The sequence below is a fragment of the Lytechinus pictus genome, chromosome 11 (genome assembly GCF_037042905.1).
Source record: "Lytechinus pictus isolate F3 Inbred chromosome 11, Lp3.0, whole genome shotgun sequence".
Classification (NCBI taxonomy): domain Eukaryota; kingdom Metazoa; phylum Echinodermata; class Echinoidea; order Temnopleuroida; family Toxopneustidae; genus Lytechinus; species Lytechinus pictus.
The window spans coordinates 28,234,419-28,249,077 of NC_087255.1; the positions used below are offsets into that span (position 1 = coordinate 28,234,419).

The following is a 14,659-nucleotide window of genomic DNA, read 5'->3' on the forward strand; positions in this document are numbered from 1 at the left end:
AATATCAACTCTTTTCTATAAAGTGCGATCCATATCCACCTTGCAATTTTTATACAAGGACTTGAAATATAAAGCTGAAATTGACTCTTTTTTCAGATCGGAATATCAAAGTTTCATGATTTTCATGATTAAAGTTGTATTTAGAATGCCTAGATTCTTGGTCTAAATATGAAACACGCTCGCGCATGTTTATTCAGATACTCAACTTGTTCTCTAGTTTAAATCATTATCCAATTTCAGATCACAATATCAAAAATTTTCTGCTCGCGCTTTATGCTCGCATTATTATTGTAGGAAGACCCCATATTACTCATCCTTTTGATGATTTACAATACATGAACAGATTGGCACATTTTTAGGTCTAAATCTCGAAAAAAAATTCTGCTCGCGCTTGGCGCACGCATCAATCGTTAATTTATATAGCTATCCTGTTCACGATTACAAAAACTGATTAAAATTTTCCATTCTTTCTTTAGAAAGTTCAAAATGTTTCAGCTCGAGCTTCGCGCTCGCATTTTTTTATTGTTGAAATATGTAACGCCTTCATGGCTAAATGCGAGCAGTCCTTAACAGGTACCTTTTCAACAGGTACCAGTTCAAAACGCATTATTAATACTCATCCTTAACAGGATTTACAAAACATATATAGAGTGTCTCGTTCAGTAAAAATTATATAGGACTAAATCTCGAAATTTTCCGCTCGCGCTTCACGCTCGCATTAATTGTTTACTTATATACCTATTCTGCTTGAGTTACAAAAAGTGCTTAGAATTTCCATTCTTTAGGTGAAATGTAAAAAAAAAATTCAGCTCGCGCTTTGCGCTCGCATTATTTGAATGTTAAATGCTACTTTAACAGGTATCTTTTCCATCAGTTCATTTCTGCTCGCGCTTTGCGTTTGTAGTAATTATTAAGTTGCATACACATCTTTTTCAGGATAACAAACATTGCCCAGAATCAGTTCAAATTTTAGGGAAAAATACATCAAATTTCCAAAAAAATTAGCTCGCGCTTCGCGCTAGCATCATATAAATGAGGATTATGATATTATATATTAATTTATAAGAATAAAGCTAAGAAGTGACTAATGAGGACTACCCCTTCAAAGAAACAAACAAAAATCATCTTCGAGCTGCCGATCGGGGAAAATATGGCTGAAACAAATTTCTGCCCTCCCCCTATTGGCGAAGGCTGGATCCGCCCCTGTGTCCCCCTACCTTTTGGGAGAGATTTCCGCCCCTGATAGTGGGCAAAAAAAGAGTTTGTAGATTTACTTTATCACCTGGGGGCAGTGGCGTACCTAGGATTTTTCACAGGGGGGGGGGGGGGCAAAACCGTCCGCCAAAAAAAAAAAAGGGTCTTCAATCTCGTCAGGGGGGCAATAAAGGTCTTCAAGCTCGTCAGGGGGGGCAAAAAAGGTCTTTCAAGCTCGTCAGGGGGGCAGGGATACGTCCTTTGCCCCCCCCCCCCCGTAGGTACGCTAGTGCCTGGGGGGCACTCGGATGAGAAGAGATAGGGGTGTGCGGCCCCAAAATCTGAAACCATGCATACCCTTATAAGAATGGCAAGTTTGTATGGAAAGAGGGGCTACGTAGAATTAGATGGCGCCCTGCAAATGGGGGTAATTTGGATTAGTTTGGAACATGAAATCCGGCATGAAAATGATTAGGGGAATTGACGCCTGAAATGCATAGGAACTGCTGGCAAGGTGTAAAAAAGGGTCGCAAATACCCATAATGTCATTATATGTGAGTGCCCCCAGGGCCCTGGGAACGAAGTTTGGAGATGGGTCCTGGTTTTGAAAAAAATGACAAGCCCAAAAAAATAAGGTTGACGGTCAAAAAAATGATGGTGATTTTTATTAGAAACAACTTATTTGACAAACAAACAAAAATTTCGCTCCACAATGAAGGTGAGATAAATTTTTACTTTAACAAATCAACTTGATTTTCAATGGGTGATGCTTATATGGTGTATAACTACCCCATCACCCGGCTTCCCAGGGCTATGGTGCCTGCCCCCCGGACTTCATCCACTGTCGTACAGATAGGGGGCTTGGGGGGGCTCTTGCCCCCCCCCCCCGTTCACGATCAAGAAAATAAAAGAGAAAAGGAAAGGGGCAAGGGTGAAATGTAATACTATTTTCTGAAATATTATGTCAAAATCTATCACAAACTTGGATTTTTGTAATAAAAGTGTAAATTTGCGATACGCCATATCGAGCCCCCTCAAAATTTTTGGCACATTACGCCACTGGCTTCATCAATGTTGGACAACTCACTGAAATGTTTTCATTTTACTATAGGGAATGGAAAATGAAAAATAAGAGAAATGGCATTAGAGTCGATTGCGATAAGGGGGGGGGGTATACGGTTGTGCTAATTAGGTTAGTGAACCCCGAACAAAATGCACTCCTTCCTGCTAAGTGTTAAATGTAGACAACGACAATAAAATGTTCGGCGAGCACAGAGGAAACATTTTATCAAAAAATAACGTGAACACTTTAAATAATTATGTTCATTTTCTGGTATGGGATTCATCCATGAACATATCCGCTTCACCCAACCCCCTCCCTGTGTCATGTGGGGGAATGGCATATGTATATATCGTCCTCCAGATAATTAACGGTACATCTTTATTATAATTATGATGAATGATAAGACAACAGGGGTGGATCCACAGGGGGGGCACATTTTCTCTAGCAAACTTTGACAAGCAAAAAAAAAAAATTCACCTAAAAATGAAGGTAATTTCGTGAACGTAAAATTTGCCCCCAAATATGTATTCACTTGTGTATGAACGACTTATTCCCATTTGATTATAAAAAAAGTATGCTGTGACTTTCAAAGGGGGGGGGGGCGCATTTGTGTAAGAACAGAATATTTACATTAAAAATTTGATTATGGCTCTCAAGCAGGGCGGACATGGGCGTGATGTGCCCCCCCCCCTCTGAATCGCCTCTGTATGACAAGGATGATCATGATCAATAAGAAATAGTGGGAGATGGTTATGATCATAGCAATTGCTGATTAACGCAAGCTAACCATCGATTTATTTATTTTCCCATAATTTTCTTATGCTTGTTTTTAGTGAATGCAACCAATCCTTCCGGAATCTATTACAAATGTAAGGATGGAGATAGAACAAATGTTCCAGGGTGAAATAGACGGGAAATAGAATGAAATGTTCATGTTTATGTTTTTTTATTAATGACAAAAGCTTGCGTAATCTTTTCAGAATTTATTTTTCTCCTCGCAAACAAGCGCATTGGTTGTGTCCCTTTTATTTCACCATCCTTAATTATCACATCATATTTTTCATAGGCCTATTCTTTATTCAGGTTTATGATGTAAATAAGTGGAGAAGAAATAGAGGAAGCAAAATTTACATTCAAGAGATGTTATGAAAGGGAAAGAATCACGAAAGCCGACGGAGTCCTTAAAATGGCCCATATTCAGGGGTCAGTATATAAAAAATGTCACATCTCGCTTCGCACTCGCATTATTGATCTCGTCCTAACAACCCTAACCCTAACTTGTACTTGAAACTTCATCAATGACTACACCGGGCCCCTCCCTCGGCCTACAGATGATGGCTTGGTGGCATGGACTCTCCAAAAGGTATAAGACTAAGAACCAATAAAAAAAGAAGAAAAGGTGTTTTAAAAAAAGAGGAAAGAAAAAGGGTTAAATACATTTTTTTAGGTCTAAATCTATCACACATAAATTTAGATTTTTGTATTATAGGCAGGTCAATATTTTTGCTCACTCGCTTTGTTCCCTCCCAGTTTTTTTTTCACCTTTCTTTCTCTCTTTTTAAAAATAAACTTGCCTGATATGCGCCAATACCGGCCATCTCAATTTTTTTAGCTCGTTACAAAATGGGAAAAGGCATGCATGTGCAAGTGAAGACCTTTTTTTTTTGCATGTCAATTTTTTTGTGGAATAAATGAGCAGTGATGACCATTGGAAAATCATGGACCCGCCCCTGTCTAAACCTAACAAAAACCCTGTTGCAACAAAGTAACTCACATCTTAGACGAAATAATGCCCCCATGATACTCCGGAGCAATTGTCGGTGGAGAAAATGTCGTGTCACCTCCCGATTCCCAGGGCCATTTGTTTCATGAATTGTCCTGCCCCTGGGTCTGCTTACATCATAACTTTTATGGATTTTCATACACCCAATTTGACCCAAATGTTCTAAAACATGGACAAATCCATGCACATATCTTATAAGTTGAAGAAGCCTATAACCAGTACTCATTACTAATAAACCGACTGAATATAATTCACTCTCCTTTTTTGTAAACATTATTTATAGCAGGGACCTTAATGAGAGTCGATGAGTCATGGGTAAGGAGTCTTTGGGCGTTACCCCCGTATACCACACACCAATGGCACACCATACCCAGTTTGTATAACAATAAATTTCGATTTTTCAAATTCCGTCTGCTCGAGCCGGATCTTGTCCTTATCCGCAATATGTCACGGAGTTGTTTTTCACGCAATCATACTGAATTTAATCCGCAAGGAGATTGAGAGAATATAGTCTGAGCAAAATTCAATTATTTCCTCCTAAAATGCCAGCACATCTTAGCCAATAAGTCGAATTTAGATGAAAGTTGGATGGTGACAGGTGTGCGTCGGTTTACCAAGGATACCAGTGACGCTTTGACGAGCTAGCGCTGGCGTGATGATGGCTAGCCCAACGGATTCGAAGCGAAGCATGAATACTTCGGTCCCACTTGTCAAGTTTGGTGTTGTGTTTTTCACTTTCCTCGCAGGAACGCTTATTTTCCTCCCGATTACAGCAGGTAAGAAGTGCTTTCAGAAAGTTTCAGAGACAAAATAACATAAACTATAAAGAGCCTACTTTTTTGGACAGTGATCTTCCATTTTGGGTCCTTTGACAAATTTAAGAGTAGACAGTGATATTGGCAAAATAAAAATTTTTAGTTTGAAATGGAATTATGGTTTTCAGAATTTCAGAAATGGAATATCACTGTTCTTTTATAGTCCATAACAACCATTCTCTTTATGATTTTGGAATTAGCTAGATCCAGATATATATGGAAGTGTCAAGTCTTAAGACTGTTAGACCATTATTCAGTATTTGCTAGGTTTGTTTTATAGAATTTAGAAATTAATTATTTCGTTAGTATATATACTAACCTCGTATTAGTGTGAGTGGAAATTACCTAGATTTTTTAATAGCATTGCCATTATCATTATTTCATTAAACAAATATATCAGGCTTTGAGAAAGTATAGTGGAATTATTTATCCGAGGTTGGTCTGGCAACTACTATTTTTCCCGAGGGGCAAAGCCCCGAGGGAAATATAGTAGTTTTGCCAGTCCAACCGAGGATTAATAATTCCCACTATGCTTTCGAATGAAACGCCTTAAATATATTTGTTTTATATCCTACTTTTAATAATTTATAACCAAAATCTATGCGCTGATCTTGCAAAGTCCGGTTACTTGCATTGAATTACCTACTTTTCTCCGAGCCACCGCGCTCAGCGGAACGCAGATTAGTGCCTGCGCCGACGCATCGCTGGACTTGCCCGGGAGAGAGAGCGCGCTGGCTGGTGCGCCCTAGAGTTTATCTAGATATCCAGTTTTGTGAAATAATGACGTCAGAATATTGGTATATCAAAAAATATATCGAGGTCTGACGTCACGCAACACCATAGTTGAAATATATTCGGTCACATGATGCTACTTGAACCAATCAGTATACAGGATTTACTCTGTGTAGGATATAATAATGAATATATGAGGTCTTTAACTGAGCTTTGTTTTGATTTAACGTGTAAATAAAAAAGATCATTTTGATACTTGTTAGTGTAACTCCTATATCTAGGTAGGATTCTTGACAAATTGAAGAATGGTGGATAGCAAAGTATCCTACATAGATTATCAATATAGTGATTGCTTCAAATAGCATCATGTGACCAAATATATGATGTTGCATGACGTCAGACCTTGATATATTTTGAGCTATGCGAATATTCTGGGCCCCATTTCATAAAAATTTGTTCTGATATCAGGTCTTGCTGGAATGTCAACTTCCACGACAACATTGAAAATTCTGCTATTTGGCTCTTCCAATAAAAGATGATATCTCAGCGAGAGTTGCTATCATAGTAAGTTTTTATGAAATGGGACTTTTGAAGCATTATTTAAGATGAGATATTTAGCTCATCTTTCGGGCGCATAGCTTAGCGAGCTGTCTCTAATTTAGGCAAAGTCCCATGATGCGTCAGTGCAGAGCGCATTGGCTTAGGGAAAATTAGGTAATTCAATGCAATAACCAGACTCTACAAGCCCAGTGTATACATGTAGATATTGGTTCTAATTTGTTAAAATATGATATAAGACAAATATATTGATCAGGCATTTCCTTCGAAAGCATACTTGGGAATGATTAATCCTTGGTTGGACTGGCAATATAACTATTTTTCTTGCCAGACCAACCTTGGATAAACAATAGGCCTACCCACTATACCTTCTCAAAGCCTGATATGCTGGACATATTTGTATACTACAGTGCGTATAACAAAAAAGTTAACACTTTGAAAAAGCCCTGGGAATTAAAAAATATACAACATGTGGGTAATTTTTTCACATATAATCTTGGGTTTGGGTCTCATCTAACCAATGAAAGAAATTTTTCGACAGAATGTTTCACGTGAGTGAGCACTGTCCATTTTTGTAAAGCTCGCAGAAATCTGTTTGCGCAGAAATGCTCGTTTTCACGCTGTGTCAAGGGGAAAGGGCGAAATCAAACTTACCCTGCGATACATTTCTCATACATTTCCCTTGCACTTTTAGTCAATTGAATAAAACGGATACATTCAAACATTTTATAACAATTTTGCCACCCAAATTAAAATTTCAACACTTAGTAAGCACAACCTTTACCATTTTTGTGCCAGCTGGATCTGAGGACATAATTGAATCGGAACAAAAGTTTATATCAGACATCTCCAGCATTTTTCACTAAGGTTTTATCATTTAAAGTGGGTTTACATTTCATTTTTCATTCAATATTGTTTCTCCACACTTTTCCCAAGCTTGACAATGATTAACAAAATGAAAATCAAGCCTAAGCCATTTCATGTAAATAACAGCTCAGTGTAAAGCAAATATCGTCACAATGGCCTTGGTGTGTGGGGGAGTGGGGTGGGGCGCAATGCATTCTTCGAAGTGTTTTGGGCAAGGAAACAAGTTAAAAAAGGTAAAAGATATCTTCAAATCAATTTTACTAGCTAGATTACATGTGTTCTTCATGATTAAGGTCTACTTTTATTCACATAGCTATTTCAAAGTTCTGCGCAAATCATTTTTCAATAACTTTTCAAAAGTAAGTGGTGCTCACTCAAGCGGAAATATTTTTCGACAGTTATATCGTCATTTGCTTTTATGGATCTGTACCAATGTTAAAATGTGGAAAAATCTTCAGGATATTACAAATGTATAATTTTACAGGACTTTTTCTAAGTGTAAACTTTTTTTTTTAACGCACTGTATAGCTGGTACTGGTATACATTACTTTTATAGATTAAAACTGAATTATAATCTCAATCTGAAATTCTCAAAATCCATGTTTTCTGTATTTCCTTTTTTTATATTTGTACAATGTATACATATTTCAAGGGGGGGGGAGGGGGGTTGAAAAAGATTTACAGCACCAGTCACAATTCTTTGACTACCTGTTTACCTGTTTCACCAGAGAACAATTGATTCAGTGGATCGAATCTATTGTTCTCTGGTGAAACAGGTAAACAGGTAGTCAAAGAATTGTGACTGGTAGCTGGTAGTGTATGAAGCAACCATTGATATACATATTAGCACTACTGCATGTACAATCCTTTGTTTTCCAGGTCAGTCCTGTGGTGGATCTGGTATTCTCAGTGAAGTGGAGTGTGCTGATGGTAGCTGTGTTTTTAGTTTCTATATCTGCGATGGTATATCTGACTGTCCTGATGGCTCTGATGAGAGTGCTGCTACTTGCAATGATGATGGTATTTATTTCACTTCATTTTCTTCTTATACAATTATACAATTTAATTCCTATGCATTTTTTTTTTTTGGTGGGGGGGGGGATTACATGTATTTATTTCACCAGTACAGTTACATATTCCTTCTCTTGGTAAACATCACATAAAATATTTTGCAATCGTAGAAAAAAGAGGCAATTCATACTTGTAAAAACATACAAATGAGAGTTATGTGTGTGTGTGTTTACACATGGTGACATAGCATTTGCTCCGGGCATAATTTTGTCTAAGATGGAGGGTTAGGGTTGCAATTAGGATTTCATGTTAGGTTTAAGGTATAGTTTAAATCCATTTTTGAAGTTAGATATTCGATTAAATGTGTGAAATTTATAGCGGAGCAAAATTTCGATGTAGCAAATGTCATTGAATCCTACCAAAATACACACACACAGTGGCGGACCGTGACCCGAGGAGACAAAGCATTGGAGGGGCACTGTATTGTAAGTGAACAATGCTGTGCCCCTCCAATGCTTTGTCTCCTCCGGGTCACGGTCCGCCACTGCACACACACACACTTGTTACTTGTTGCTGGCATGAAAAAAAAAAGATTTACATTTGTTTTCATAAAAGGAAAATTTTACTTTACTATCAGCATTTACATCTAGTATTTCTAAAATTTCTTGGTGCTGAATATTCTTGAGGTAAATAGCAATTTTATATGTTTGTTTTTTATAAATATTGCAGCATTTTTTGGTGTTATGATATTAAGCTATATCAAAGTTTGGTTTTTGTTACAAAATGACGCCCTGGTCATTAGACAATTGCACAAAATGGTTGATATTCAAATAAAAGAACCAATGTTATCACACACTTCTTTGTGCTGTAAAATTCTATGATATTCTATGAGCCTGACCATCTGAAATTCAATTTACATTGTTTTAACCCCCAGGGTGCTACATATTTTTTTAGAAGCACTTGCCCAGTTGGGCAAGTAAATTTTTAGATAGTTGGAATATACTTGCCCAAAAATCTATTTCACTTGCCCGACAAAAACATAAAAAAAAAAAGTTTTACCTCTTCAAAAGTCCATTGACCTTTTTCTCTCTTTTGACATGAACTGATCTACTTTGTTATTGCATTTCCTTTTCCAAAGTGATTTTATGACCAAAATTAGGGTCAATATATCATATCGACCCTAATTTTGGTCATTCTACTGTGATAATTTTGCTTGCCCAATTCGGGCAAGTAGTTTTGGTCTTTACTTCAAAACACTTGCCGGACTGTAACTTTTACTTGCCCGGGCAATCAGGCAAGTGCTTATGTAGCACCCTGCCCCCCCTAGTTTTTTTATCCCCAAAGTGTTGAAATAATCAGATCAGTGTGGACTTATCGCTGTTTGATTGTTGATGTATATTTCATGAAAATGTAATTTTTCTTATTTTTAGTTTCTGCTTGTGATAGTAACCCATGCATGAATGGAGGCACATGTACATCAGTGGATAGAACAAGCGGTAAGGTTGCCTATTATAATTGTGATTGCCCATCTAACACACGTGGTGACCAATGTGAGATTGTTGTCACCACCCAGCCAGCAACAGAGTCTACCACACAAACCACAACGTTGCAGACAGAGGAAGTTGCATCTACAACATTGCTTCCACAAACAACAGGTGCCGCTTCAACAGAAGCAGTAACAACACGCCAATCTACAACTATTGAGTTGATCGAAACCACACGGGCAACAACTCAAAGTTCTACCACGCCATCGCAATCTACAACCTCTCCCACGTCCACTACGCAGAATACACCAACAACAATCTTGCCACTGGTCACAACACAGGCTTCTACTCCTACCACACAGCAAACATCTGCTCAATCCACGGCTCAGACAACATTGGTGGAGTCATCTACTGCAACGTTGTCTACAACGTCAGGGAGCACAACGTGTGAGGTGCTTGATTGTCAGAATGGAGCAACATGTATACAGATTGGTGTTATGGCAGTGTGTAGCTGTTCAGATGGATTTGAAGGTATTGTCTGAACACATTATCATATTTGTGAATGGCTTAGGATAATGGTTGTTGAAAGGGGAAGTCCATCCCAACAAAAACAATATTTTGATGAAAAGTATAATGCTGCAAATTTCTTCGAAATGATGAAAATCAAGTGATTTCATGTTGTTTATGATTGAAACATTGTTGATGACAGTTTCCATTGGAAAAAAATTTAAAGGATAAAAAACAAGGAAATACCTGTAGTTTTAAAATACAATAAAATACATGAGAAAACATTTCAATACCAATTATAACCTTTGCTAAATAAAAGAGTCTCTAAACCAAAACATTAATAGTTCAGTGGCTTTCTTTACAGAATTACATCAACTTCTAATATTTTGCATAAATTATCATAATTAATTAAGATGGAAAATTAATAGATTTAGTGAAATTAGATATAACCCCTAGATTACGTCATTTTCTACCATCACTCCAGTTTTGTTGTGACTAATAAAATGTTTTGTAATGTTTCAAAATAAACCGATAGAAAATTCTAACTAAATCTCATTAGTGTAATGGAGTTCCACTACAGTAAGGTCAGCAATCTTCAATAATAAATGTTGCATCATGCGAGTCACAACTAACAAATTGAATGAATATCTCCCATAACAATGAAGTCCTGTAAAATTTGAATTCTTGATTTGACAATGTGTATTGCCAATACTTTGATCGATTTCAAAAATAAGAATGAAAACATGTGTCAAAAATTGACCTCAACAAATTGAAATTTTAAGAATAAATGTCATGCAAGTCACAATGGAATGGCTGCCTGGGACTATTAGGAATTCATCCAAGTATAATTTTGTCTAAATTGCAGACCCAATAATGGACCTTCTTTACGATACTAAGGAAGAGTTTTGCAAAATTAGCAAATCACAGCCACTCTGTAAATGTATATTTAATCAAAGTGCAGCTGTTCTTTTTTCCTATTTCAAAACAAATCTGAGTACAGTTCTGATTTCCAGCTTACAACCAATTTATGAGCATTGTTTACTCAGTAAATAGCAACATCTGCTGCAGTTAATACACCCATCAGTCTGTGTGTGCAGTGGAGATTTGCTATTAGTATTTTGATCGAGACGTGGGAAGTGAAAGCTACTTTGAATTGGCTATTCATTGTTCATGCTGTAGTAATGATTACTGGAAGAGTTAAATCTAATATGGATTCATCATACAAAAATATGAAACATAGACAATCGTATTCATGGGATCATTACATGGGATGACATTTTAAATTGCACTGGGTAAGAGACCTTGTCATTGTATCATGAGGGTAAAATAAGATATTCCTGTTATCAGTCAAAGACTATACATGAAGAGGATTATACAAGCGATAATTGTTGCTTTCATCACTAATTTTCATCGATTACTCTTTTTTATGATTGTTTGATATTACATGGAATGTAGATCTGAGTTCATTCAAATTTTAAACCTTGCAACCGTAGATAAAATCTGCATTATTATCTTGAAATTTCAGCCTCGTTATATTTTTACTAAAAAATGTATACTGATACTCTTAACAGAACTGGTATTAATTTGCTTTAGTCATTAGAAATTCTGTGTAAAAGTCTATGTTATATATTTTATAAATATATTTATTATCATTGATTATAAAACCTTACAAATTCTTCATTATGTGTAAAGTCTATATTATAGGTTTTTAGCTCTTGTATCATATTGATTAATATACTTGTTCTCTCTCTCTCTCTTATTCCTCCTTTAACACAGGTCGAAGATGTGAGACTAATATTAATGAGTGTTCCAGTGATCCATGTGAAAATGGGTCTGAATGTCAAGACAACATTGATTCGTTCGCATGTGTCTGTTCTCCTGGTTTCTTTGGTACATTATGTTCCTTTGAGATCAATGAATGCAATCCTGACCCGTGTGTGAACGGAGCAACCTGTATAGATGGTATAGCAACGTATCAATGTAACTGTGTTAGTGGTTACACTGGTGAGAATTGTGAGACTGAAATCGACGAGTGTGACAGCATACCCTGCAAGAATGGAGGTAGGAAAATTGTATTCTTCATGATACAAAAAATACTTTTTCTCCCCTGTCTTTATTTTTTATTAGTCGTCTCTTTATCCTGAAATGAAAATGTTGAGAATGGATATTGAATAAATTAATTTTGCCAAGTAAATTATCATCTTCATCATCATCATAACCACCATTTATCACCACTTTTATTGTCATCATTATTATCATCATCATTGGCATTATCATCATCATTATCATGTTCAATCATCATCATTATGTTCCATCATCATTGATCACCACCATTACCATCATCTTCAGTAGGAGTAGTCACAGTATTAGTAGTATTAGTGCTGTTTCCATTGCTTTTCATGATTTTTTTAAATGTTTCTATTATTTTGGCTTTAGTTATTATTACCTTGATCATTGTTGCCATTATTATGACCATCAAGTGCTTAGAGAGCAGTCAACCACCTTATCATGTGCTTGATAAGTATCCTATATAATTCAATTATATTTCTTCACCATCAATTAGGTGAATGCAGAGATGAATTGAATGGATATAGCTGTGACTGCGTTGATGGCTTCAGTGGTATTACCTGTGAGGAAGATGGCAATCAGTGTAGCAGTAACCCTTGTCAGAATGGTGCAACCTGTGTGGATCTTATCAGGGCGTATCAGTGTGTTTGTGTAACTGGCACCAGAGGATCCAATTGTGAAATTGACGAGTTTGACGAGTGCATCAGTAATCCATGCCAGAACCAAGGTAAATTATATTTATTAAAGCCTATCTTTAGTTTAGGTTAATCCCCCAAAAGTGAATGTCATTAGTCCATTGCAGTATGACATTATATCTATGCATGTTCCCAAAAACGGTTGTGTGAAAGATGTCAACTAAAAATGTGTTTTATTGGATAAATTCACTGATTTTACATAATCTTTTAATTTGATCAGGTGCTCGATCAAAATAGAATATCACCTTCTAAAGCATGGAATGAGCTGAAAATTTCAGGATATAAGCTTAGTCACTAGCTTTCTAATATCAAGTTACTAAATATGTCTAATATGTGCTGGAATAGCTATTTTAAATAAAAATATAAACATAAAAGAGAGTGCTAGATTTAAATTTAAATCCTAGCGGCCAGAAACATGCCTTATTTCAATTCTAGTTGATCAAAAAATGCATCCAATTACCACTACACTTGTGTAATATTTTAATTTTTTATGATACTTGACTATAGGTCGCATTGTCTATGATTGTTTTGTCAAAATATTATACTACTGTACCATTGGTTAGTATATTTTCGTTCAGTATTTTTAAGGTTTCATGGAGGAGAGATTCATTTGTGTGTATCATTTATTAGCTGTATTTATTTGAGTACATTTAGCATCTTGTAACTCAATATACACTTTCCCAAGATTAGATTGACTTTAAACACAAGGTTCAGAAGTGGAAGACTTGGTTCATTTGAGCAAAATAGATTCAGAAATGGTTGAAATATATCAAAATCATAAACATTAAGTCTTGTGCATGAAGTATCTTTCAAAATCCACCTACATCTTAAACCATTCAGATTCTTGCTCATGCATGATCATGACCATGTTTAATGAACCACTTTGCACATTGTAGACTATTGAGACATGCCAGTGTATATGACCAGAGTTTTGAATTGTCCTTTTGAAAGTTATTTGAAATGTGAAGATTATACAATTTATAGCATTTACATTTCCACGGAAGTCAGACATTCAAACCATTTTGAATGAGCTTTATGCCAATTATCTTTTAGATGTCACTGCTTACCATCATGGTTTAAAAGATGTGTAATTTCTGTTGATTATTACAGGAACCTGCATCAATGGGATCAATGAATACAGGTGTAACTGCAGTGAAGGCTGGTTTGGAATGAACTGTGAATTGGATGGCGATCAATGTGATTCTGACCCTTGTCTCAATGAAGCAACCTGCGTGGATGACATCATGTCCTATACCTGTCAATGTACTCCAGGATTTACAGGTTTGTATGTCACCAGATTTGTACAAAGGGAAATAAATCAAATAGCAGACACATAACTTTTACGCTCTCAACCCAGGTGTAGTGAATGGGTAACCCAGTTGGAAGAAATTTCTTGAATGTTCGAGGACCTAATGAGTTGTCTGTGCTTAAGCTAGAGGAATAGAATAGAGGTTAGAGCGCTTAGACAATATTGTTTTAAATGTTATACAAATGTTGCATATTACAATGATTTCATGAGGTCTTTAAAATCAAGGACAACTGTTAGCATATCATCATAGATGTCGATCTAGTAAGTTTCCACACACGAAGCGTTTTGAAATGAATAAATCTTTGCTAAAAAGCCAGCTCTCTGTAGACTGCCAAGACAGATAAAGACATGTGCAAATGTCATTGTTGCATAGAAAAAAAAATCCCAAGCAAGCACACATTTTTTAAACATTTAATCATTTGGCAAATGATTTTTGAATGGTCATTACATGTTTTATTCAAATGTTACATTCTTTTACTAGAAAACATTATCAAGAAAATAAAAATAAAGATGTCATGATTGGAATTTTTCATCATGACTTTGATTTAAATTCATCGTCATTGAAATGAATTTC

At 36.1% G+C, this 14,659-nt stretch overlaps 1 protein-coding gene across 1 annotated transcript in view; it reads left to right on the forward strand.

Moving 5' to 3' along the window:
* The first annotated feature begins 4,406 nt into the window (after positions 1 to 4,406).
* Positions 4,407 to 14,659, forward strand: part of LOC129271116 (fibrillin-2-like) — a 54,137-nt gene continuing 43,884 nt past the window's right edge. Inside the window, exons 1-6 of the mRNA XM_054908477.2 lie at positions 4,407 to 4,816; positions 7,892 to 8,032; positions 9,454 to 10,038; positions 11,791 to 12,075; positions 12,578 to 12,808; positions 13,887 to 14,057. Coding sequence (XP_054764452.2) covers positions 4,696 to 4,816; positions 7,892 to 8,032; positions 9,454 to 10,038; positions 11,791 to 12,075; positions 12,578 to 12,808; positions 13,887 to 14,057 — 1,534 coding nt within the window. The 5' untranslated portion in view covers positions 4,407 to 4,695. The remainder of the gene's footprint in view (positions 4,817 to 7,891; positions 8,033 to 9,453; positions 10,039 to 11,790; positions 12,076 to 12,577; positions 12,809 to 13,886; positions 14,058 to 14,659) is intronic.